The sequence below is a fragment of the Scyliorhinus canicula genome, chromosome 2, assembly GCF_902713615.1.
Source record: "Scyliorhinus canicula chromosome 2, sScyCan1.1, whole genome shotgun sequence".
NCBI classification, from domain to species: Eukaryota; Metazoa; Chordata; class Chondrichthyes; order Carcharhiniformes; family Scyliorhinidae; genus Scyliorhinus; species Scyliorhinus canicula.
The window spans coordinates 8913110-8940656 of record NC_052147.1 but is presented as its reverse complement, the minus strand read 5'-3'; the positions used below and the strand labels follow the sequence as shown (position 1 = coordinate 8940656).

Below are 27547 nucleotides of genomic sequence, written 5' to 3'. Positions count from 1 at the left end.
GAATTGGCCACACTAAATTGCTCCTTAATTGGAAAAATGAATTGGGCACTCTAAATTTAAAAAGAAAACCTCAAATGGCTGTTTAAATGTTTATTTGACCTCTACCCCTGTCCATTGCTTCTAACATCCAATTTTCATTGGTTGAGATCTAGTAATGAAAGAGGCAATATTCTAAATGAAAAAGTTAATCTCAGAAGACGGAAATGATTCTATCAGAGATGCAAAATTCATATGGAAGTCATAAAATTCATCTGCCAAGCAAACTTGCTAAATTGTTCAGGGAGTTGGGGCGGTACGGTGGCGTAGTGGTTGGCACTGCTACCTACAGCACTGAGGACCCGGGTTCGATCCCGGCTCCAGGTCACTATCTGTGTGGAGTTTGCACATTCTCCCCGTGTCTGCGTGTGTTTCAGCCCCACAACCCACAGATGTTCAGGGTAGGTAAATTGGTCACGCTAAATTGCCCCTTAATTGGAAAAAAATAATTGGGTACTCTAAATTTAAAAAAAAAGTTCAGGGAGTTAAATTTTAAAAAATGCTTCATTCCTTTCAACATGATTGGCAGGGGATCATCAGGAAAGACAGCATGACTGAATGATTGGCACTTTGTGGAGCCGATAGGCTGCTTGGCATTCTACATATTCTTGAGAGAGAGAGAAGAGTGAGTGAGTGAGAAAGGAAGAGAATGTTTGTGCGTGCATGTAAAAGATAAGGTAGAAACAAACAGATATGCCAGATGGTTGGAAGGTGAATTAGTGAGAAGCCAGTCTCAGGGTTTATACATGTATACAACATAATTAAAACTATTCTTGAGAATACAAGCCTGCTGTTCTTTCTATAAGAGGGGCATCTGTTAGCAGGTGCTGATCAATTCTGAAGCAAATGCTGAATTCCTGTCCGAGACAAAACTTCTTAATTTCCACAATGAATATAATCGCCCCAATAGCCCCATCACTCAAACCCTGAAGTTAATACTATCTGCACCGCACTGTAGATATAACAAGCTGATGACAACTCAACACCTGCAGATTTCCACTATAATCTTTAAAAGAACTCTCATTGCCAACCACTATAGCTTTGGCGACTTGATTACTAGACACCTGTTGAACGATCTAAAAGAAAAGGTTAAAGAGCAGTTCTTTTTGAAAATTACTTTGACAGCTGCTCTTGATGGTTCAACAATGTCAACTTGCATTTCTATTTCATCTTTTGTGTATTAAAGTGCTCCAAAGTATAAAGCCTTAATACAAATGACTAATATCTCGTTTGTGGTTTGGTTTCAAGGTGGTTCGTAAACAAGGAGGGAGGGTGGAGAAATTTAGATAAGGGGTTCAAGAGCTTAAGGCCTAGATATCTGATGACATAATCACAATCATAATGTGAAGGAAGTATGGGATGGGCAAGAGGGCGGAATTGGGAGAGTGCAGAGTTCTTGCAGGGTTGTGGGGCTGGAGGGAATTACACAGAAAGGGAAAGAACAAGGCCTCATCGAGGGATTTGAATACGAGGCTAATTCATTGAGAGATGCTTTGTGTACTGTGAGCCAATGCTGATCTGCAAGCAGAGGGACATGGATGGATGGGACTGGTTTGAGTTAGGATATGGCAGATGAGTTTTGGAAGAGCTTGTACTTCTGAAAGGTGGGAGGTCGTTGGAACAGTCGAGCCTGGAGGTAACAAAATAGATGATGAGGGTTAGGCAGCAGATGGGCTGAGGCATGGTCAGAGATGGGCAATATTAGGGAGGCGGACAGAATTCCTACACTGCAGAAGGAGGCTACTTGGCCCATCAAATCTGCACTGACCCTCGGAAAAAGCACCCTACCCAGACTCACTCCCACGCCTTATCCCTGTGACCCCACCTAACCGCACATCTTTGGTCAGTGGAAGGAAACTGGAGCACCCGGAGGAAACTCACACTGACACAGGGGGAAAGTGCAAACTTCACACAGTCACCCGAGACCGGAATTGAAACCGGGTCCCTGACGTTGCGGGGCAGCAGTGCTAACCTTGATGCTGCTCTTGGTGACGGAAACGATATTGAGTTGAAAGCTCAACAGTTCATCATTAATATACTTAAATGTCAGATTAGAATAAGAGCTGAAGTCCTGGATTGTGGCTTGAACATCTGACCCAAGGCTACTACCAGCCGTGCATGTTGACAATGAAAACAAAATGGAAGGGAAGAAATGATCGGGAAGTTTCTTTAGGGAAAATTATTTAGTAAAGTGATTTATTTAGGTACTCAGGAAAAGGGAAGAGTGAACAGAATATTATATGCTTCAAGATGATGATAGAGAAGGACGTAAGTTTGACGAAAAGCAGGTTAATAGATTGGCGTATAGCTGACTTTGAGGGGCTAGGTAAAAGGAAAGAAGTTAAACACCAATGGAATTTCATTGAATCATCGAATTTACTGTGCAGAAGGAGGCCATTTGACACAGAGTCTGTACCGGCCCTTGGAAAGACCATCCTAACCAAGCCCACACCTCCGTCCTAACCCCGCAACCCCACCAAACCGTTCGTTTTTGGACACTAAGGGCAATTTAGCATGGCCAATCCACCTAACCTGCACATCTTTGGACTGTGGGAGGAAACCGGAGCACCCGGAGGAAACCCACGCAGATACGGGGAGAACATGCAAACTCCACACAGACAGCGACGCAAGCCGAGAATCAAACCTGGGACCCTGGCGCTGTGAAGTAACCGTGCTACCCCAAATGATAAGTGCAGACATAAGGAAACAACTCAAGAGTTAAGAAAGGGGCATCCATTGTACACAACAAGGGTGATACAAGAGAGAAAATGAAGACATTAGGAGAGAAGTCAAAAAACCAATCAGGAAGGTGAAGAGGAGCTATGAATTTAAATGATCAAGGAACATAAAGCAAAATAGTAAAATATTTTACAGGCACATCAATAAAAACAATACTATGAGAATAGGACCATTAACGGGCAGGCAGGATAATATAAGTTAACGAGAGAGAAAAGGCAGAAATATTAAATAATTATTTCACTCTGGTATTTAGCAAGGGGATAGAACAGGTAAATATGACATTGAATAATGCGATGAGCAATGAGACAAGTGTATTTAAAATAAAAAAAGGGAATGTACTGAAATAAAGTAAACAAACTCAAAAGTGAATAAAGTCCATGTTATGATGGATTGCATCCATAACTTTTAAAAGAAACTAGGGAAGAGATAGCAGAGGCATTACTACATATATTTAATAATTTGTTAGAAAACGGTGTAATGGCTGATGAGGAGGTGTGTAGGAGGGTCCGGAGAAGTATTGGGCTGATGAGGAGATGTGTAGGAGGGTCCGGAGAAGTATTGAGGGGTATCTTGATACCAATGACACGGGGGAGGTCCGGGTGGGGATGGTCTGGGAGGCTCTGAAAGCAGTGATCCGGGGGAGCTGATCACCATCCGGGCCCATAGGGAAAGGAGGGAGAGGAAGGAGAGGGAGAGACTGGTGGGGGAGCTCCTGGATGTGGACAGGAGATACGCGGAGGCACCGGAGGAGGGGTTGCTGGGGGAACGGCGTAGTCTGCAGGCCAAATTTGACTTGTTGACCACCAGAAAGGCGGAGACACAGTGGAGGAGGGCGCAGGGCGCGGTATACGAGTATGGGGAGAAGGCGAGCAGGATGTTGGCGCATCAGCTCCGTAGGCGAGATGCGGCTAGGGAAATTGGTGGAGTGACGGATGGGGGTGGGAATGTAGTGCAGAAGGGGACAGAAGTAAATGGGGTCTTTAGGGACTTCTACGAGGAACTGTACCGGTCGGAACCTCCGATGGGGAGAGGGGGGATGGAGAGCTTCATGAACAGGCTATGTTTCCCAAGGGTTCAAGAGGAGCTGGTAGACGGGCTGGGGGCGCCGATAGAGTTGGAGGAGCTAGTCAGGGGGATTGGACAAATGCAGTCAGGTAAGGCCCCGGGGCCGGACGGGTTCCCGGTGGAATTTTATAAAAAGTATGCGGATCTGGTGGGCCCCCTGTTGGCGCGAGCCTTCAATGAGGCATTGGGGGTGGGGCTTTTCCCCCGACGATGTCGCGGGCACTGATCTCTCTGATCTTAAAGCGGGATAAGGACCCCTTGCAGTGTGGATCATACAGGCCTATCTCGTCCTCAATGTTGACGCCAAGTTGCTGGCGAAGATCCTGGCTTGTGTGCCAGGGGTGATACACGAAGATCAGACAGATTTGTCAAGGGACGGCAGCTCAACACGAATGTGCGGAGACTGCTAAATGTTATCATGATGCCGGCAGTGGAGGGGGAGGCGGAGATAGTGGTGGCGCTGGATGCAGAGAAAGCATTTGATACAGTTGAGTGGGGGTACCTGTGGCAGGTGTTGGAGCGGTTCGGATTTAGGGAGGGATTCATCAAATGGGTGAGGCTGCTCTACGCGGCTCCGATGGCGAGTGTAGTTACAAATGGAAGGAGATCGGAGTACTTTAGGCTCTACCATGGGACCAGGCAGGGGTGCCAACTGTCCCCCTTGCTCTTTGCACTGGCGATTGAACCTCTGGCTATGGCGTTGAGGGAGTCAGGGAGATGGAGGGGTCTGGTGCGGGGTGGGGAGGAACATCGGGTATCGCTGTATGCGGACGACCTGCTGTTGTATGTGGCGGACCTAGTAGGGGGAATGCCGGGGGTGATGGAGCTGTTAGCGGAATTTGGGGGCTTCTCGGGCTATAAGTTAAATTTAGGCAAGAGCGAGGTATTTGTAGTACACCCGGGAGATCAGGAGGGGGGAATTGGGAGGCTCCCGTTTAAGAGGGCAGTGAAGAGTTTCAGATATCTGGGGGTGCAGGTGGCCAGGAGTTGGGGGACTCTCCATAAGCTTAATTTTACCAGGCTGGTGGAGCAGATGGAGGAGGAATTTGAAAGGTGGGACATGGTGCCGCTATCGTTGGCGGGTAGAGTGCAGTCCGTCAAAATGACGGTTCTCCCGAGGTTCTTGTTCCTCTTCCAGTGTTTGCCCATCTTTATCCCTAGGGCCTTTTTTAGAAGGGTGACTAGCAGCATCATGAGCTTTGTTTGGGCGCATGGGACCCCGAGGGTGAAGAGAGTCTTCTTGGAGCTGGGTAGAGATGGGGGGGCTGGCATTACCCAAACTCTCGGGGTACTACTGGGCGGCCTATGTGTCGATGGTGCGCAAGTGGGTAATGGAGGGGGAGGGGGCAGCATGGAAACGGATGGAGAGGGCGTCCTGTGGAGATACAAGCCTGGGGGCCCTGGTAACGGCGCCGTGGCCGCTCCCTCCTACCAGGTATACCACGAGTCCGGTAGTGGCGGCTACCCTCAAGATTTGGGGGCAGTGGAGGCGACATAGGGGAGAAGTGGGGGGCTCGATGGAGGCTCCATTAAGGGGGAACCATAGGTTCGTCCCGGGAACATGGATGGGGGATTTCAGGGTTGGCATAGAGCGGGCATCAGACAGCTGAGGGACCTGTTTATTGATGGGACGTTTGCGAGCCTGGGGGAGTTGGAGGAGAAATTTGGGCTCCCCCAGGGAAACATGTTCAGGTATCTGCAGGTAAAGGCATTTGCTAGACGGCAGGTGGAGGGATTCCCTTCGCTTCCCGCGAAGAGGGTGAGTGACAGGGTGCTTTTGGGGGTCTGGGTCGGAGAGGGGAAGATATCTGATATCTACAAGGTTATGCAAGAGGTGGAGGAGGCGTCAGTAGAGGAGCTGAAAACTAAGTGGGAGGGGGAACTGGGGGAACAGATCGAGGACGGGACATGGGCTGATGCCCTGGAGAGGGTTAATTCTTCCTCCTCGTGTGCGCGGCTTAGCCTCATCCAATTCAAGGTGCTGCACCGGGCCCACATGACTGGGACGAGGATGAGTAGGTTCTTTGGGGGTGAAGACAGGTGTGTCAGGTGCTCGGGGAGTCCAGCGAACCATGCCCATATGTTCTGGGCATGCCCGGCACTGGAGGAGTTCTAGAAGGGGGTGGCGAGGACGGTGTCAAGGGTGGTGGGATCCAGGGTCAAGCCAGGATGGGGACTCGCGATTTTTGGGGTTGGGGTGGAGCCGGGAGTGCAGGAGGCGAAAGAGGCCGGTGTGCTGGCCTTTGCGTCCCAGCGAAGGATTTTGCTACAATGGAAGGATGCGAGGCCCCCAAGCGTGGAGACCTGGATCAATGACATGACGGGTTTTATTAAGCTAGAGAAGGTCAAATTCGCCCCGAGAGGATCAGTACAAGGGTTCTTTCGGCGGTGGCAACCTTTCCTCGACTTTCTGGCTCAACGATAGGGTACTGGGACAGCAGCAGCAGCAACCCGGGGGGGAGGGGGGGGGGAAGGGGAGGGACAATGACTATGTTTGTTTATTTAATTTTAATTTATTTTTAAGTTCTCTTGTTGGGGTTGGGGGGGATATGATACATGCGTTGATACGGTCTGGGGGTGTTACAGTTGTTATGGGTTATTTTGTTGCATTTCATTGTTTGTTGTTATATTTTATATTTTCTGTAAAAAAATTCCAATAAAAATTATTTTAAAAAAAGAAAACGATGTAATGATATAATGAATAGACAGCATGCATTTCTAAATGAAAAATCATGCTTGACCAACCTGACTATCTCTGATGAGAGAACAGAGAGAGTAATGCAATAGACTGATTTAATTTTGATTTTCCAAAGGCCTTCAATAAAGTGTCCCACAACAGACTCATGAATAAGATCACAGAATGTGGAGTCAGGGTGGCAGAATGGGCTGTAGCTGGTTTCAAGGCAGAAAGGGTAGTTGTTCAGAGTGGCAGAAGTTGGCAAGTAATAGACATAGACAAAGAGTCATCGGACTGGAAATGTTAGCTCTTTTCTCTCCCTACAGATGCTGCCAGACTTGCTGAGATTTTCCAGCATTTTCCCTTTCGTTTCAGATTCCAGCATCCGCAGTAATTTGCTTTTATTAGAAAATAGAACATACAGTGTAGAAGGAGGCCATTCGGCCCAGCGAGTCTGCACCAATCCACTTTAGCCCTCACTTCCACCCTATCCCCGTAACCCAATAACCCCTCCTGACCTTTTTGGTCACTAAAGGGAAATTTATCATGGCCAATCCACCTAATCTGCACGTCTTTGGACTGCACAAGGATCAATATTGCTGTTCACAATTTACGGTAACTATTTGGGCTCTGGAATCTTAATACACAATTTCTAAATTTTCAAATTACATCAAATTGGTGTGTGTGGGGGAGGGAGGCAGTCAATGCTGAACAACACTGCAACAAATTACGGAGGACATCAATACATTTGCAGAATAGTCAAATAATTTGCAAATGAATTTCAACACAGATAAATGTGAGGTCGTCCACCCTGGTGGGAAAAATAGGGAAGTAATTTATTACTTGGAAAGTGCAAGCCTCAATGCGACAGAGGAACAAAGGAATCCCAGAGTACAACTACACCAAGCAGTAAAAGTGTTTCATAAAAAAAGCAAACCAAGTATTAGGCTTTATTTCTTGAAGGCGGGAATCGGAAGGCAGAGAACTTAATACGAAACATGTACTGAACCTTGGTTAGACACCAGAGAGCATAGAGAGATGATTTACAAGGACGAGTCCAGAAATGTGTTGGTATATATATCAGGAAACAATGAACAGAACCTTTCTTGAAAAGAAAGACTTGAGGGGTGACCGAATAAGGGTTTTTAAAATATGAAAGGTTCCGGTGGAGTGTATTTGGAGAGAATGTGGGCAAGATCATAACTAGAGGTTGTCCATATGAGATGGTCACCAAGAAATCCAGTAGGGAGTGGAGAAGAAACGTAATTGCTCAAAGAACAGTCAGAATGTGGAACTAGCTAACAGGAGTGTTTGACGCGAATAAATAGATACACTTAAGGGAAAGTCAGGCAGGAATATGAAGAAGGGAATGAAGGGTTATGATGGAAGCCTTAAATGAGGAAAAATGGAGACTCAAGTAGAGCATAAATTGGAGCAGGCCAAGCGGACTGTTTCTGTGCTATATTATATGTAATGGAGATAAGACAGAATATCTGGCCTATCTCTGATAAAGATGATTAGTCCATGGGCATAGGTGCTAAATTGGGGGAAGACTAATTATAACACTATTAGGCAGGAATTGAAGAATCTAGATTGGGGCTGATGTTTGAGGGTAAATCAACATGTGGCATGTGGGAGGCTTTCAAATGTCAGTTGATAGGAACTCAGGACCGACATGTTTCTGTGAGGAAGAAGGATAAGTATGGCAAGTTTGGGGAACCTTGGATAACGAGGGATATTGTGAGTCTAGTCCAAAAGAAAAAGGAAGCATTTGCAAGGGCTAGAAGGCTGGGAACAGAGAAGTCCATGAGGAATATACGGAAAGTAGGAAGGAACTTGAGCAAGGAATCAAGAGCTAAAATGGGTCACGAAAAGTAATTGGAGATTGGGATTAAGGAAAATCCCAAGGCTTTTTATACGTATATAAAGAGCAAGAGGGTAGCCAGGGAAAGGGTTGGCCCACTCGAGGACAGGGGAGGGAATCTATGTGTGGAGCCAGAGAAAATGGTCGCGGTACTATATGAGTATCTTGCATCAGTATTCACCAACGAGAAGGAATGGGTGGATGATGAGTCTGGGGAAGGATGTGTAGATAGTCTGGGTCACATTGAGATCAAAAAAGGAGATGCCGTTGGGTGTCTTGAAAAATATTAAGGTAGATAAGTCCCCAGGACCTGATGGGATGTACCCCAGATCACTGAGGGAGCCAAGGGAGGAAATTGCTGAGGTCTTGACAGAAATCATTGTATCCTCATTGGCTACAGGTGAGTGGAGAATAGCTAATATTGCTCCCTTGTTTAAGAAGAGTAGCAAGGATAATCCAGGAAATTACAGGCCGGTGAGACTTACCTCAGTGGTAGGGAAATTATTGGAGAGGATTCTTCGAGACAGGTATTTACTCCCATTTGGAAGCAAGTGGACGTATTAGCGAGGGGCAGCATGGTTTTGTAAAGGAGGTCACGTCTCACTAACTTGATCGAGTTTTTCGAGGAAGTGAAGAACATTATTGATGTTGTCTGCATGGACTTCAGTAAGGCCTTTGACAAGGTCCCTCATGGCAGACTGATGCAGAAGGTAAAGTCACATGGGAGCGGGGGTGAGCGGGCAAGATCGATACAGAACTGGCTAGAAGACAGTGGGTAGCAGTGGAAGGATGCTTTAATAAATGGAGGACTGTGGATTGTGGGGTTTCTCATGGATCAGTGCTGGGACTGTAGCTCTTTGTAGTATATGTAAGTGATTTGGAGGAAAATGTAACTGGTCTGATTAGTAGGTTTGCTGACGACAAGCTTAGTGGAACTGCAGATAGTGATGAGGACCGCCAGAGGATGCAGCAGGATATAGATCGGTTGGAGACTTGGGTGGTGAGATGGCAGATGGAGTTTAATTCAGATAAATGTGAGGCAATGCACTTTGAAAGGTCTAATACAGGTGGGAAATATACAGTATTGACAGGCAGAGGGATCTGGGTGTACAGGGCCACAGGTCACTAAAAGTGGCAATGCAGGTGGAAAAGGTAGCGAAGAAGGCATACGGCATATAATCATAGAATCCCTACAGTGCAGAATGAGGCCATTCAGCCCATCCAGTCAGCACCGACCTTTCGAAAGACCAACCTACCTAGGCTCAATTCCCCCACCCTATTCCTGTACCCCACCCTAAGGTGCAATTTAAAATAAGATATTTTTATTGACATTTTTCAGTTTTTACAGAATAATAACTTAACAAGTAGAGCACCTGGTATTTACATGGAGTGATGTTTCTGACTTACAAATTTTTACTTACATTCTCTCCGTCTGCTCTCACCCCCTCACTTCCCTTCCCCGTTGATAGTCTGGTACCAACATTCGCCCTGGGTGTGACAGAGAAGGCTGTCCAGAACTGGACAAGTCTGGGGCAGGTCCAAAACACGTGGGCTTGGTTGGGCCTCTCTGGCACTATTCGCATTTATCCTCCACTTCCGGGAAGAACCTGCTCATCCGGGTTCCAGTCAGGTGGGCTCTGTGCACCACTTTAAACTGCATGAGGCTTAGACTAGCACAGGAGGAGGTGGAGTTGGCCCTGCTCAGTGCTTTGCTCCATAGTCCCCAACCCACTTCCGTCCCAGGTTTGTCCCCGCGTTTTCACCTGGTTGCATCCAGTGGTGTTCGTGCCCTTTCTAGCAACTGTCCATAGATGTTCTACAGTTTCCCTCTCTCTTTACTGTTCGTGTTTATTAGCTCTTCCAGCAAGTGTCTCTCGGGACCCTAGGGTACCTCGCCGTCTCTAAGGGACAATGTAGCATGGCCAATCCACCTAACCAGCACATCTTTGGACTGCGGAAGGAAACCGGAGCACCCGGAGGAAACCCACACAGACACTGGGAGAACGTAGCCCCCCCCCCCCTCCCCCCTCCCCCCTGCTACCTTCCCCCGATTCCCGCCCATTTTCCCCTGGTTCTTGGCCACCCGACTATTCTTCCTCATGTACGTTGGCCACAAACAGGTCCCGGAACAGTTGCATGAATGGCTCCCACGTTCTGTGGAAGCCGTCGTCCGACCCTCGGATGGCGAATTTGATTTTCTCCATTTGGAGAGATTCCGAGAGGTCGGACAGCCAGTCTGCAGCTCTGGGTGCTGCTGCTGACCGCCAGCCAAACAGGATTCTACGGCGGGCAATCAGGGAGGCAAAGGCAAGGGCGTCCGCCCTCCTCCCCAGGAATAGGTCTGGCTGGTCTGAAACCCCGAAGACCGCCACTATCGGGCATGGCTCCACCCTCACCCCCACCACTTTGGACATAGCCTCGAAGAAGGCTGTCCAGTACTCCACAAGTCTGGGGCAAGACCAGAACATGTGGGCGTGGTTGGCCGGGCCTCTCTGGCACCGCTCACATTTGTCCTCCACCTCCGGGAAGAACCTACTCATACGGTTTCTCGTTAAGTGGGCTCTATGTACCACTTTTAGTTGCGTCAGGCTGAGCCTTGCGCACGTGGAGGTGGAGTTGACCCTATGCAGTGCTTCGCTCCAGAGTCCCCACCCTATCTCCATCCCCAGGTCGTCCTCCCATTTCCTTCTTGTTGCGTCCAGTACGGTGTCGTCCCTGTCTACCAGTCGGTCATACATGTCACTACAGTTCCCTTTCTCTAGGATACTTGCGTCCAGTAGGTCTTCCAATAGTGTCTGTCGTGGCGGTTGTGGGTACGTCCTTGTCCCCTTTCGTAGGAAGTTTTTGAGCTGCAGGTACCGTAGCTCGTTCCCCCCAGCTAGCTGAAATTTCTCTGTCAGTTCGTCCAGTGTTGCGATCCTGTCGTCCGTGTATAGGTCCCTGACTGTCAGTGTCCCCCCGTCCTGCCTCCACCTTTTGAAGGTGGCGTCGGTCAGTGCTGGTTTGAACCTATGGTTGTTGCAGATGGGAGCCTTGTCCGACATTTTGTACAGGCCAAATTGCTGCCGCAGTTGGTTCCAGGATTGGAGGGTGGCTGTCACCACTGGGCTGGTGGAGTGTTTTTTGGGTGGGGATGGGAGTGCTGCCGTGGCGAGGGCCCGGAGGGAGGTTCCCATGCAGGAGGCCTCCTCCGCACGCACCCACTCGGCTTCTGGCTCCTGGATCCATCCCCTTACTCGCTCGGCTGTTGCCGCCCAGTGGTAGAATTGTAGATTCGGGAGGGCTAGCCCCCCCCTGGATTTTGTTTTTTGTATGACCTTCTTTGGGATCCTAGCATTTTTACCCCCCCATACGAACGCCATGATATGTTTGTCCAGCGCTTTGAAAAAGGCCTTGGGGATGTAGATCGGAATGGATCTAAACAGGAAAAGGAACCTGGGCAGTACGTTCATTTTGATCGTCTGGACTCTCCCCGCGAGGGAGAGCGGGAGTGTGTTCCATCTTTGCAGGTCCTTTTTAACTTCCTCCGTCAGGCTGGTGAGGTTCCAAAGTCTATAAAATTATGAGGGGCACGGACAGAGTGGATAGTAAGAAGCTTTTTCCCAGGGTGGAAGAGTCAATTACCAGGGGACATAGGTTTAAGGTGCTAAGGGCAAAGTTTAGAGATGTGCGAAGGGTTTTTTTTTTTTAACACAGAGGGTAGTGGGTGCCTGGAACTCGCTGCCGGAGGTGGTGGGGGAAGCAGATACGATAATGACATTTAAGGGACGGCTTGACAAATACATGAATAGGATGGGAATAGAGGGATACGGACCCCAGAAGTGTAGGTTTTAGGTTAGACAGGCAGCATGGTCGGCGCAGGCTTTGATGGCCGAAGGGCCTGTTCCTCTGCTGTACGTTTCTTTGTTTATGATTGTTTTGTAATGCACCTGCTTCATCAATGCAACTTAACACAATTTCACATCTTCACAGCATGTCAGTACGAAAATTTGTTTTCTCATCAAATCAGTGTCTCATTAAAATATTCACTTGGTTCCTTATAGTTCTTAGGGCCCTCACACACATACTGGAGAGTTTCATTCAAAGTAAAATGCAACAAAGAAATTTGATTTCCAATTTCTTTTAGTATCAGCCTGTGAAAGATAGAATAAAGAGTGCCTGCTTCGTTTTTGAGTAATGAGCCTTTCCATTAAGGTTCGAATGGCTCTCAGTTCCTGACTATATCGTGCTGCAAGTCTATTCTTCCACTCTCGACCGGCTGTGAATGCAGTGCTAATGAGCAGCTCTGTAAACTGGGTAGAGTATCATCTTTTCCCTGTGGATTCCCACGATCATATTGTCATTTACTTAATTGGAAAAATTACTTTATTAGAGCCCCCTGTCATTCAGGATCTGACCTGCTTTATTCAAAGCCACAGTTGATCCAAAAGTGAATGAAGGAACATTTACCCATCTTGTATGCAGAATTTCTGGAATAGGCGGCACGGTAGCACAGTGGTTAGCACTGTTGCTTCACAGCGCCAGGGACCCGGGTTCGATTCCCGGCTTGGATCACTGTCTGTGCGGAGTCTGCACGTTCTCCCAGTGTCTGCGTGGGTTTCCTCCGGGTGCTCCAGTTTCCTCCCACAATTCTCCCTCAATGTACCTGAACTGGCGCCATAGGGTGGCGACTAGAGGATTTTCACAGTAACATCATAGCAGTGTTAATGTAAGCCTACTTGTGATACTAATAAAGATTATTATTAGAATCAGCACTTGTGTCAGTTGTCATTGAAGACTGAAAATGAAAAGTTCAAGAAATGGTGAAGCAATGGGATGGGGTAACGATAGTAAGGGATGTGATATTGATAACAGCGATGAAACATGAGTGGCAGAGACAGGATTTTGATGGCATAATGGAAGTGAGAGCAGAGAGGAGGTAGCAGAGGCTCTGGCACAATTTTTCAAATATCTTTGGAAATTGAAGTAGTGTCAGACGGTTGCTGTAGCCTTTTGCCCTCCCTGGTGGTGACAGAATTTAATCAGGTGGAGGATGATGACTGGAGATCCTGCTGACTTCCCCATTGCACCCTGTAAGTCTATGACGGGTACGTCTGTCTTACATAAGAACTAGAAGCAGAATTAGGATATGTGGGCATGAAGCAAGAGGGAGAGTTGAAATGGAAAGTGACCAGAAGTAGGGTCCTGCTTGCGGACTAGTGAAGGTGTGCCACAAGGTGATCATCTAATCTGCGTTTAGTCTCTCCAACGTAGAGGAGACCGCATTGGGAGCAGCAAATACAGTGAACCAAGTTGGAGATGCAAGCGAAAGGTTGCATTACCTAAAAGGAGCATTTGGGGCCTTGGACAGTGAGGAGGGAGGTTGTCAAGAGGCAGGTGTTGCACCGTCTGCGATTGCATGGGAAGGTGCCAGAGGAAGGGAATGAGGAGTTGGGTGCAATGGAGGAGTGGATGACGGTGCAGAAGCAATGTTTTCGAAGGTGGCATCAGTGGAACAGACGAGGCAGAGGCGGAGAAACTGGAAGAATGGGATGGAGTTCCTACAGGGAGCGGGGGTTTGATGAGCTGTAGGTAGGTGTGGGAGTCACTGGGTTTGTAATGAATATTGGTGACTGTCTATTGCCAGAAATGGAGACAGAGAGGTTAAGGAAGGGAAATTTCGGACTTAAACCGTGTGAAAGAGAGAGGGGTGGAAATTGGAAACAAATTGTTAAATTTTTCCAGGTCCAAAAGGGAGCCTGAAGTTACATCAATATAGTCACTGGTGTCACGGAATTCAGAAGCAGCTTCTTTACCCTGAAAATGATTCGAATATGAATCTCATCACTATGGGGAGGAGTTGAAGCAAATAGCATAACTTTATTTAAGCTAAATCTGGACAATGATATGAGGGCGAAAGCAATACAAGAATATGTTGATAGAATGATAAAGTTGTGTTTTAGAATCCCTACAGTGCAGAAGGAGGCCATTCTGCCCATCGCGTCTGCACCAACCTGCTGAAAGAGCACTCCACCTAGGGCAACTTCCCCACAACCCTGTAACCCCACCTAATCATTGGACACTTAAGAGACAATGTAGCATTGCCTAATCTGGAGGAAGCTTTTGCAATGCAAAACAATGGCATAAGCCAACTTGGCCAGTAACCTGTTTCTGGCTGCAAATTGCAGGCTAAAAAGATTCTTTGCAGTTTGTTATGGATTAGATGAGTGCGAACATTTCAGATATTTGGAGTAAACTTCAGTGAAAAACCAAGATAAAAATTTCTGGCTCATATCCAGCTTGTAGTGCTTGGAGGTCAATCATCTCAGTTCACTGCAGTAGTTCCTCGGGATCATGTCCTGGGCCCAACCATCTGCTTCATCATTTACCTTCCTTCCATCAGAAGGTTAGAAGGGGGGATGTCCGCTGCTCAGATACTGAAGCAGTCCATGTCCAAATGCAGTAAGACATGGACAATATCCAGGCTTGGGCTGACAATTGGCAAGTTACATTCACACCATTTGAGGCGGCATGGTAGCCCAGTTGGTTAACACAGTTGCTTCACAGCTCCAGGGTCCCAGGTTCGATTCCCGGCTCGGAACACTGTCTGTGCAGAGTCTGCATGCTCTCCCTCTGTCTGCGTGGGTTTCCTCCGGGTGCTCCCACAGTCCAAAGATGTGCTGGTTAGGTGGATTGGCCATGCTAAATTGCCTTTATTGTCCAAAGAATGTTAGATGGGGTTAGATGGGGTTGCTGGGTTATGGGGATAGGGTGGAGGTGTGGGCTCTTTCCAAGGGCCAGTGCAGACTAGATGGTCCAAATGGCCTCCCTCTGCACTGTAGATTCTGTGATTCTATGATTCAAACTAGTGTCAGGCAATGACCATCTCCTACGAGAGAGGAACTAACCATCTCCCCTTGACATTCAGTGCCATTACCATCACTGAATCTCCCAGAATCAACATCCTGGGCATTACCATTGACCAGAAACTGAACTTGACCCAGCCATATACATATAGTACAGGCCACCCTGTAAGCTCATCTAATCTTTGGACACTTAAGGGACAATTTAGTGTGGGCAGTCCACCTAATCTAGAGGAAGCTTTTGCAATGCAAAACAATGGCATGGGCCAACTTGGCCTTCAGCAACTGAACTGGACTAGCCACATTAATACGGTGGCTACCAGAGCAAGTCAAAGACTAGGATTCCTACGGCGAGTAACTCACCTCCTGACACCCCCAAAGCCTGTCCACCATCTACAAGGCACGAGTCAGGAGTGTAATGGAATACTCTCCACTTGCCTGGATGAGTGCAGCTTCAACAACACTCAAGTAGTCCACTTGATTGCTCCTCCTTCCACAAACATTCACACTCTCCTCCACTGACGAACAGTGGCAGCCGTGTGTACCATCTACAAGATGCACTGAAATAACTCACCAAGGCTCCTTAGACAGCACCTTCCAAACTCACGATGACTACCATCTAGAAGGACAAGAGTAGCAGATATTTGGAACCCCATCACCTGGAGGTTTTCCTCCAAACCATTCATCACCCTGACTTGGGAATATGTCACCTCTCCTTTACTGTCCCTGGGGCAACATCCTGGAACTCCCTCCCGAACAGCACAGTGGGTGTACCTACAGCCCAAGGATAATAATAATAATCGCTTATTGTCACAAGTAGGCTTCAATGACGTTACTGTGAAAAGCCCCTAATCGCTGCAAGGACAGCAGCGGGTTCAAGAAAGCAGCTCACCACCACCTTCTGAAGGGCAATTAGGGGTGGGCAATAAATGCTGGCCTAACCAGTGACGCCCACATCCCGTAAATGAATTTTAAAAAATATCTAGAAGGGCAAGAGTAGCATATATATGGGAATAACACCATCTGGGAGTTCCCCTCCATGTCACTAACCATCCTGACTTGGAAATATATCGCTGTTCCTTCACTGTTGCTGGGTCAAAATCTTGGAATCCCCTCCCTATCAGCACTGTAGGTGTACCGACCACAACATCCACTACCAGACTTGTCAGGTGAAAACTGGGTCAGGTTCAGTGAATATGCCCCCATCCACAGTCAAACATCTTGACAGGTAAACACAATACACTTTGTTTCACCATTTCAGGTGGGGACTCAATCAGGCACAGCATCGTTCACAGATGACTAATGGGGGGCAGGCAAGTGAGATACTCAGTCTCCATCACAACTTCTTTAGCTAATGATGTTTGAAAGATTGTGTCACAGGTTCTGTTATCCCCATGATTTCCCTTAAATACATAGCATGATTGCCCTGTATCTCTTCCAGCTTTATCAGTACTGCTTCTACCTCATCTCCCCACTGTACCGACAGAACTATACTCCTAACAAGTAGTCAAAATCTGCTGAAGTAAACAAAATGATAGAGCATAGACAATGATTCGGAATGACAGAACTCAATTGGTTAAGGTCTCAACTGAAGTCGGCAGTGATTTTTGGCAGCAGCAGAGACAGTCTTCAGACCAGTACGTCAACACCAGTATTTAAACTCCTGTGTGAATTCCATCGTGATCCTGAAAGAGTTTATCCCCATCAATCACAGTTTAAGCCAACTCCATACTTTTCCTGAATAACAGTCAGTAAAAGTCTATGCCCAGGGCTTTACATTCCCCCTTGGAAGTTTCCATATGCTGCCTGCAAACTGGTCGCTTCTGGATTTCCTGCTGGCAGAAGTCTTTACGATATTTTTTATTTTTAGTAAAATTCTAGCGACAGACATCTGTCATCTCTGGTGACTTCAATACATCTCATGCGTGCACACAGACAGGCAGGGAGGTGCACGCGCACACAGACAGGCAGGGAGGTGCACGCGCACACAGACAGGCAGGGAGGTGCGCGCGCACACAGGCAGGGAGGTGCACGCGCACACAGACAGGCAGGGAGGTGCACGCGCACACAGGCAGGCAGGGAGGTGCGCGCGCACACAGACAGGCAGGGAGGTGCGCGCGCACACAGGCAGGGAGGTGCGCGCGCACACAGACAGGCAGGGAGGTGCACGCGCACACAGACAGGCAGGGAGGTGCACGCGCACACAGACAGGCAGGGAGGTGCGCGCGCGCACACAGGCAGGGAGGTGCAGGCGCACACAGACAGGCAGGGAGGTACGCGTACACACAGACAGGCAGGGAGGTGCGCGCGCACACAGACAGGCAGGCAGGTGCGCGCGCGCACAGACAGGCAGGGAGGTGCGCGCGCACACAGACAGGCAGGGAGGTGCGCGCGCACACAGACAGGCTGGGAGGTGCACGCGCGCACACAGGCAGGGAGGTGCGCGCGCACACAGACAGGCTGGGAGGTGTGCGCGCACACAGACAGGCAGGGAGGTGCGCGCGCACACAGACAGGCAGGGAGGTGCACGCGCACACAGACAGGCAGGGAGGTGCGCGCGCACAAAGACAGGCAGGGAGGTGCACGCGCACACAGACAGGCAGGGAGGTGCGCGCGCACACAGGCAGGGAGGTGCACGCGCACACAGACAGGCAGGGAGGTGCACGCGCACACAGACAGGCAGGGAGGTGCGCGCGCGCACACAGGCAGGGAGGTGCAGGCGCACACAGACAGGCAGGGAGGTACGCGTACACACAGACAGGCAGGGAGGTGTGCGCGCGCACACAGGCAGGGAGGTGTGCGCGCGCACACAGGCAGGGAGGTGCGCGCGCACACAGGCAGGGATGCATGTGCGCGCACAGGCAGGGACGTGCGCGCACAGGCAGGGACGTGCGCGCACAGGCAGGGACGTGCGCGCACAGGCAGGGACGTGCGCGCACAGGCAGGGACGTGCGCGCACAGGCAGGGACGTGCGCGCACAGGCAGGGACGTGCGCGCACAGGCAGGGACGTGCGCGCACAGGCAGGGACATGCGCGCGCATGCATGCACACACACACACACACACACACACACAAGTCGCAACTCCTTAGATAATGAAATATTTCGTGGCTGCATGCTGTAAGACTAGGACAACATTCAAGCTTGGGTTAAAAAGTAACATTTGCCACAGAATGACCATTTCCAATAAAGGAGAATCTTAACACCCGATAACTGATATTCAATGGCATTACCATATCCTACTGCTAACATCCTGGGGGCCACCACTGATACTCAATTGGAGGAACCGCATAAATACAGTGGTTACAAAAAAAAGCCATGATGTGGAGATGCCGGCGTTGGACTGGGGTGAGCACAGTAAGAAGTCTTACAACACCAGGTTAAAGTCCAACAGGTTTGATTCAAACACGAGCTTTCGGAGCGTAGCTCCTTAGCTCCTTCCTCAGGTGAAGGAAGGAGCAGTGCTCCGAAAGCTCGTGTTTGAATCAAACCTGTTGGACTTTAACCTGGTGTTGTAAGACTTCTTACTGTACAAAAAAAAGGTCAGAGACTGCAAATTCTATGTCATGTAAGTCACCTCCTGGCTCCCACAGTCTTTCTACCATCTATGTGACACAAGTCAGAGTGTTCTGGAATACTGTCCACTTGTCTGGTTAGGTGCGGCTCCAACAACACTTAAGAAAATCAACACAGCTCACTTGTTAGACACCCCATCCACCACCTTCTCTCGCGCCACAACAGCACACAGTGGCAGCAGCGTCTCCCTTGAGCCACTACCAGCGCACAATAGCAGCAGCGTCTACCATCTACAAGATGCCCTGCAGCAACTCGCTAAGGTTCCTTCGACAGCAACTTCCAAAACGTTGACCTTTACCACCCAGCAGAACAAGGACAGCAGTTGCCTGGAGGACTTCCCCCTGCGAGTTCCCCTCCAAGTCACATACTTGGATGCATGTCTATCATATGTCTTATGCTTTTTCATGTATGGAACAATCTGTCTGGACTATACGCAGAAGAATACTTTTCACTGTACCTCAGTACACGTGACAATAAACCCAAATCTAAATCCAAATGAAGTGAAAGAGAAAAATAAGTGACTGAAACTCTGATGGCGAGATTAGGAGCAGCATGTTTAGAATGTATACCTCTGTAAGTAAAGCACAGAGAATGTATAAAGATTGGCTCTAGTTCTATCCTTCGCCATCTGGTTTTCTGGAATATAACAGAGTGGGGGAGTTTTCCCGGTCGTTTTTATTGAATTCAAATTTCACCATCTGCCATGGTGGATCCGAATCCAGTTCCCCAGGTTTTGCCCCGCGTCTCTGGAAATACTAGGCTAGAGACAATACCACCATGACACTGCCACTGAACTGGTTTAGGTTTAGCTCACTAAGCTAAATCGCTGGCTTTGAAAGCAGACCAAGCAGGCCATCAGCACGGTTCGATTCCCGTACCAGCCTCCCCGGACAGGCGCCGGAATGTGGCGACTAGGGGCTTTTCACAGTAACTTCATTGAAGCTTACTTGTGACAATAAGCGATTTTATCTTATCTTTTATCTTTATCATTGCAGGTAAGTATATTCCACCCCTGAAGGGCAGAATCACATGGATGTAACAGACCATTTGGGTCATCAAATCTGACCACGTCTGCTGCCACAGTTAATCCCACATATTATCTTATTTTCAAGTAACTACTGAATTCCCTTTTTGAAACATACATTCATCATGATCTGAATGAACCTGACAGGGTCACATTTATTATTCATCTACTGTAGCCTTGAGAAGATGAGGCTGGGCCATCTTCTTGAGAACAACTGTTTTTAGATAACTTGCTGGGCAACCTCAGAGTCAACCACACAATGTAAACCTAGACTAATGATGGCTCAACCAAATAGGGTAGGCACATTTTCTTGTTTGTAGGATCTTAATGAATCCATTGGATTTTTATGGCAATCTGGTTGTTTCCATTGTTACTTTCTCTTGTGCCAGCCCATTCCTAAATTATCATATCTATTGAATTTGATTTGATAGTTTGCCATGGCAGGTTTTGACAAATGGGAGCCATCAATCACTATTTAACCCAGCGTGAACCAAGACCTCTATCAGAACACCCTGCATCCTCGATCGAGCAGAGCACCAAACTTCTCCAGCCTTTCCTCATAACTGTAGTGTTTCAATCCTGGTTCCTCCCGTGCAAATTTAGATTGTACCTTTTCATTTGCTTTTATACCTTTCCTATCATGGGGTTCTCAAAACCATAGCCAGTATTCCAACTGCAGCATAACCAATGTCTTATTTGAATTTGATGTTATTTTATTCTATGTTTCTAGATACAAAACCAAGCATTCCATTTGTCTGCACAGCAAGACCTCTCTGCTTCATTTGAAAAATTACACATTATGTCTATCTCCTTCCCGATACTTGATTTTAAAATGAAAGATTCCTTCTCTACATTTAACTGCAGCTGCCACCTCTTGATGTGTTTTAGGTGATTTGGACATTCTGAAATCTCCCTGTGTACCCCAACAGGCACTGTAATGTGCCGTCTAGGAACTTCATTGCAGTGTTAATGTTAAGCCTACTTGTGACACTAATAGAGATTATTATTATTTTCCCAAATTGCTAGCCTATCTACATTCGCTTGCAGGCTTTCCCAATTCCCATTATCAATAGTCAAAATGGCGTCATCAAATTTCAAGACTGTTCCAATTTCTAAATTCAGATAGTTTTTGTAAATTATTGCAACATTTCCCACATCACAACGACAGCACTTCAAAATCACCTCATTGACTGGGAAGCAATTTATGACATTGTAAGTACAAGTATTTTCTTTCTTTTCTGACATTATATAAGGGCTGACAAAAGGCGAGCCGTGACAAACCAACTGTTATCCTGCAGACTTGTTTTGCATTTCAACCTTCCATGTACCCACCTTAATTTCTTATGTGGTCCTTATCACATTCTCCTTTGTCTTTTAAAATAATACAAATCTCGTTCATTACATTCCCTTTGCCTGCCTTCCATTGTTTCTTCCAGATATCTTAGGTTTAGAATTTTGATTCGGGAACTCCAACATGCATACCTGGGGTTTGTGAGTTTGTAGCACGACTTCCAGATCTGAAGCATGTGTTTGCAAGTGAGTAAAGCTTCATCAGGTCCCCTGCACACTGTCTCCAGTTTTACCTTGGTGAACAGTAATCTGTGAGGAAAGAAAGAATAGTCAATATTCAGATATCATAGCGCCTTATTGCACACAAAGAAGCCATTCAGCCCATCGTACCTGTGCTGGCTATTCGGAAGCTGTTTGACCAACTCCCATAAAATGAAGACACTTGACGATTGCTGAAGGGAGTGACTGATGTCACTGAATCAACAGGATTACCCCCAGCTGACCCAAATTTGCAATAATGACATGTAACCATTTGGTAGTATAGAACTTGAGACATGTCAAAGCTTTTCATCTTGCATTCACCAGGCCACTTTGCAAGAATACCAGAAATAGAGGAAAACAATTTATACTGTATGAGAAGAGAATGCTCACTGGTTGGCAATCGGTAGAGGCTTTGCCATGGAAAATGCACTAGTTGATGATGACTGAAAGATAACTGCCAAGCATTGTTTGAAGTTTAAACCAAGCAGATAACCCTGATTGGTCAAGGCATTGTGCTGGGGAATGAACCACCGAATGGTTGTCACTTATCGTGGTTAGCTGAAATATGTAAAATGTGTATATTTTATTTCTGTCTGCAAAGAACAGGGCACCGTGTATTAATATATGTAGCTTCCGGTACATGCAAATACGCCACACTGTGATCCCGACTGACAACTTTAAAGTGGTTGTCAGCGTAACTTTTTTCACACTGAGGATTATTTAGCAAATGTCCAACACAGAATCAGACCTAATGCTGGACGCTATATTTTGAGTTTTGCAAGATGGGCTGTTTGAGTACAGTCTGTATTTTGCCCATTGTAAACTGCGGCTGGCACTTGCTGCTTGATTTGACTCGCCAGTCTTTGGGGTGTATGGTCTACATACCTAGCATCACACTGGCACTGAAATCCATATATAACATTACTCATGTGTGTTAGAGGCAGAATGTCTGTTTGGCTTGATGACAGTGTCCTGTTAGTGGTGACCATTGCTCGTGTTGCTGCTGCATAGTAGCAGCGTGAAACAACTAGCTTCACCTGTTGCTCAAATTTTTGAGGTACTCGGGTAATCGGAGATAGACGGAGCACTTTTCAGGGCCATAGCCTGAGGACCGTTCATGAGTTTGCATTATATACAGCATGAAATTATCTGATCAGAGTAGTCATTATAGCACAGGATGACTTTGATGCGCTCTATTTCAGCATCATGATTACACGGTGAGCAAATGACTTGGGCCCTATTTTTAAGATTGCCGATATGATCAATCCTGTAGCATGTGGAACTGGAAGAATCCCAACGGATATACTGACTGGTGATGGTAGGCTTGTGATAGAGAATCCCCTGGCAGATTTCTCACCTCGTATGTCAAAGTATTTTCAGCAATAATGACGTGAATAAGATTTAGAATTCCCTCCCTAAACCTCACTACCTCTTTCCACCTTAAAGATGTTTCTTAAAACCTACCACCAGGCTTTTAGTCATCTAGCCCATCAGACCTCTCAGGTAGATGTAAAATATCTTATGGCACTACTTTGAGGAGGAGCAGGGAAGTTAACCTGAATGTTTTGACATTGTTTACCTCTCAACCAACAGCACAAAGCCAAATTATTGATTGCTTTAATTTTTGTGGAAAATACCCACATGCAAAATGGTTCCCACTCATACAGATTGATATCACAATAGTTAATAACATTTGAAAATACTCACAACAGAGATCTGAAACAGGAACGATGCAAATTTACTATTCTTGTACCTCTGGCTCAGCACTTTCACCTTGAACTTAGAAGGTTGTGCGTTGATGTGCGATCAATTATAACAAAGACGAGTTGTGGAACGAAACTGTGGCTTTAATAAGCTAAACGAGTACCTGCTAGCAACTGATCCCGAACTGGGGCAGGGCCAGAGAACGGCCACCTTTATACAGAGCCTGAGGGGAGGAGCCACAGGCAGAGCCAGCAGAGACAACAAAAATATACAATACAGTAACAGTGGTTTACCACTATATATAATACAGTAACAGTGGTTTACCACATTCACCCCCTGTTTAAAAAAAAAAGAGTCCGACGGCGGTGAAGTGGACTTAAAGATCGAGTCTGTCAGGGGCTTTGACCTTCCGCCGTGAATGCCTCAGTCCCGGCTGTGGTGTGGGCACTGGTGTCGAGACCTGCGTGTCCGAGAGCGTATTGTCTTCTTCTTCGTCCAGTAGTTGAGTCGGTGGAGAGGGAGACGGTGTAGGGGTGGGGGTGGTGGTGATGGTCGCTGGGGGGCCTGCGGGTGCCAAATTCTGAAGTAGCCGAGCAGCGGTGGAGGGAGACGGTGTAGGGTCGGAGGTGGTGGTGATGGTCACTGGGGAACCTGCGGATGCCAAATCCCGAAGGGAGACTGTGCCCTGCCGCCCATCATGGTGTGCCACGTAGGCATATTGTGGGTTGGCATGGAGGAGAAGAACCCTTTTGATCAGGGATCCGATTTATGACTCCTTGCATGCTTCCGGAGGAGGACGGGTTCTGGGACTGGTCAGCCAGGACGGGAGCAAGACCCCTGAGGTGGACTTCCTGGGGAAGACAAACATTCGTTCGTGAGGGGTCTCATTGGTGGCAGTGCACAGGAGTGACCAGATGGAGTGGAGCGCATTGGGAAGGATCTCCTGCCGGCGGGAGACTTCTAGGCCGTAGGGCAAGAAGGACGGCCTTCCAGACCATCGCGTTCTCCCTCTCCACCTGTCCGTTTACCCGGGGGTTGTAGCTCGTAGTCCTGCTTGAGGCGATGCCCTTGCTAAGCAGGAACTAATGCAACTCGCCAACTCATGAAAGAGGGACCCCGATCGCTGTGGATGTAGGTGAATGTGGCCCGCAGCTCGTACTGGTCAACCATTTGGTCCATCATTCGTTGGAAGACCGAGACCCCATTGGTGACGCCGAAGGGGACCCTGAGCAACTGGTAGAGGTGGCCACCTGCCTCTAAGGCAGTGTATTGGCGGTCCTCGGGTGGATAAGGAGCTGGTGGTACGCAGACATCAAGTCAACAGTGGAGAAGACTCAATACTGCGCAATCTGATTGACCTTATCAGATATACGGGGAAGGGGTATGCATTGAGCTGCATGTACTGATTGATTGTCTGACTGTAGTCAATGACCATCTGGTGCTTCTCCCCAGTCTTGACGACCACCACTTGGGCTCTCCAAGGGCTGGTACTGGCCTCTATGATCCCTTCCCGCAAGAGTCGCTGGACCTCAGGCCTGATAAAGGCCATTGTCCCGGGCACTGAATCGTCTGCTCCTAGTGGCGACGGGCTTACAGTCCGAGGCGAGGTTAGCGAAGAGCGAGGGTGGAGCGACTTTAAGGGTCGCAAGGCTACAGACAGTGAGGGGGAGGCAGGGGTCCACCGAACTTCAAGGTAAGCTTCAGAGGTGGCACTGAAAATCAAGACCCAGTAATAGGGCAGGGCAGAGATGAGGGAGGACGTAGAGCTTAAAATTAGCGTACTCTACGCCCTGTGCTGAAAAGGTTGCGTCACAGTACTCCCAGATCTCCACGGAATGTGATCCGGGAAATTTTCTGGGTCGCGGGTAGAATTGGGAGGGAGCAGCGCCTTACCGTATCTGGGTGGATGAAGCTGTCAGTGCTCCGGAGCCGAAGAGGCAGGTCATCTCGCGCCCGTTAATCCGGATGGCAATCATGGATTTAGCAAGGTGATGAGGTCGAGACTGGTCGAGGGTGATGGGAGGCGAGCTTCGGAAGGTGGGTGGGCTGGTTGAGAGTAGTGGAGGCCAGCATACGACTGGGTGAGCAGGGGTTCCGGGAGGTGGCGGGGGAATCCAAGATGGCGGACCCCACGGGTCGCACGTGGCGGGTGGCATCGAAGATGGCGGTCCTCACGGGTCGGGTAGCGTCGAAGATGGCAGCCCCCACAGGTCGCACGTGACGGATGATGTTGTAGATGGGGGCAGACCCAACAGGCAACATGCAGCGCTGCTGCTGCTGGGTCTGAAACTTTAGGTCGGGCCTGGCAGGCTTTGGCGAATTGGCCCTTCTTTCCTTACCCGTTGCAGATCTCACTCCGTGTCTGGGGTGCTTACCCTGACCACAGAAGTAGCATCTCGGGCCTCCGGAGTTGGCGGATTGATGCGCAGCACAGGCTTGCGACGCACCCGGGTCGTGTAATGGCGGCGCCCACGACGTCCACGAGGGAGCCGCGTGGTCGGAGGTGAAGGCATCCATGTTATGGAAGGCCATTTCCAGCGAATTTGAGAGCTGCATTGTCTCTTGGAGGCCGTGTACCCCCCCTTCTAGCAGGCACTGGCGGATGTAGTTAGATATTATGGCAGCGACGTAGGCGTCCCTGCTCAGCAGCTCCGCGTGCTGGACAGCCAATACCGTTTGACAACTACAGTTCTGGCCGAGTACCCGCAAGGAGCGCAGGAATTCAGCTTGTGATTCTCCGGGGCGTTGATACCTTGTGGCAAGGAGATGCCAAGCGTACTCCTCATTTGCTGCCTTTACATACTGCCCCTTCAGCAGTGTTATCGCCTCCGCATACGAGGCAGCGTCCCTGATAAGGAGGAAAACCTGCGGGCTTACCCGGGCGTTGAGGACTCGAAGCTTGTGGCTTTCGGCGACCGCGGCAGATTCAAGGTAAGCTTCGAAGCAGCTTAGCCAGTGCTCGAGTGTCGCAGTGGCGTCGGCTGCTTGGGGGTCCAGTTCCAGACGATCAGGCTTCAGTGATGCATCCATCTTAAGCGTTTAGCTTATTAAATTGATGTGACATCAATTATAACAAAGACGAGTTGTGGAACAAAACTGTGGCTTTAATAAGCTAAACGAGAACCTGCTGGCAACTGATCCTGAACTGGGGCAGGGCCAGAGGTCGGCCACCTTTATACAGAACCTGAGGGGAGGAGCCACAGGCGGAGCCAGCAGAGACAACAAACAATATATACAATACAGTAAGTGGTTTACCACAATATATATAATACAGTAACAGTGGTTTACCACATGCGTTCAATTCCCATTCCTGAAATGGCATTTACTACATATAAAAGTATTTTAGGATTTCCTGATCTTGTGAAAGATGCAACAGAAATACCATGTTTTTTTCTTTACATGGCATAGCATTGAAGACTCGAGCCAAACCATAAGGCAGCAAAACCCACATGTGAATCTAATTCTAAGCCTAATAAGATTGTAGCCCAGAGCAGGATTGTAACGAAGGAATCCCTGCTGCTCAACATTTGGGGCTGCAGGACTTACAACGTGCGTTTCAGGCATGATATTCAGTATCACAGTATTAGGTATTAAATTAACATGGACAGGCTTCGTGAGTAACCTCCAAAGGTACCCAGTGTGCTTTCCAGTTCCATGATTGTGCAGCTGTTACTTCTGCTAACCTGCAAAACAGTAGCAGCATTCAATGTTTCAAGTGTCAGATACAAAACAGCCACTTCCCTGACTTCCTCCATCTAAGTACAAGCACCGACTAACTTATCAAAGAACCAAGACTTCCATGTCTGTAGCGACTTTCATGATCACAGGATGCCTCAAAATATTTTGCAGCCATCTGACAACTTTAGAAGTACAATAATTGCTAGTGTAGTAATGTAGGAAATGCAGTAGGCAATTTCTGCAGATAATGCCCACAAAGAGCTAGGAGATAAAAGGCCAGGTAATCTGTTTTACTCAAGTTGATTGTGGCTTGTGGCGAATATCTAGTTCATGGAACATAGAACAGTACAGCACAGTACAGGCCCTTTAGCCCACGATGTTGTGCCGACCATTTATCCTAATCTAAGATCAACCGAACCTACACCCGTTCAATTTACTGCTGTCCATGTTCCTGTCTAAGAGTTGCTTAAATGTCCCTAATGACTCTGACTCCACCACCTCTGCTGGCAGTGCATTGCACACACCCACCACTCTGTGTAAAGAACCTATCTGACATCTCCCCTATACCTTCCTCCAATCACCTTAAAATTGTGTCCCCTCGTGACAGCCATTTCCACCCTGGGGAAAAGTCTCTGGCTATCCACTCTATCCATGCCTCTCATCACCTTGTACACCTCTATCAAGTCACCTCTCTGCCTCTTTGCTCCAGTGAGAAAAGCCCTAGCTCCCTCAATCTTTCTTCATAAGACATGCCCTCCAGTCCAGGCAGCATCCTGGTAAATCTCCTCTGTAC

The 27547-nt window shown here is 48.2% G+C and overlaps 1 protein-coding gene across 1 annotated transcript in view; it reads right to left on the bottom strand.

The window, feature by feature from the left end:
- The window catches only part of ttc7b (tetratricopeptide repeat domain 7B), a 345224-nt gene that overhangs the window by 119238 nt on the left and 198439 nt on the right, over positions 1–27547 (bottom strand). Inside the window, exon 16 of the mRNA XM_038790445.1 lies at positions 21304–21420. Coding sequence (XP_038646373.1) covers positions 21304–21420 — 117 coding nt within the window. The remainder of the gene's footprint in view (positions 1–21303; positions 21421–27547) is intronic.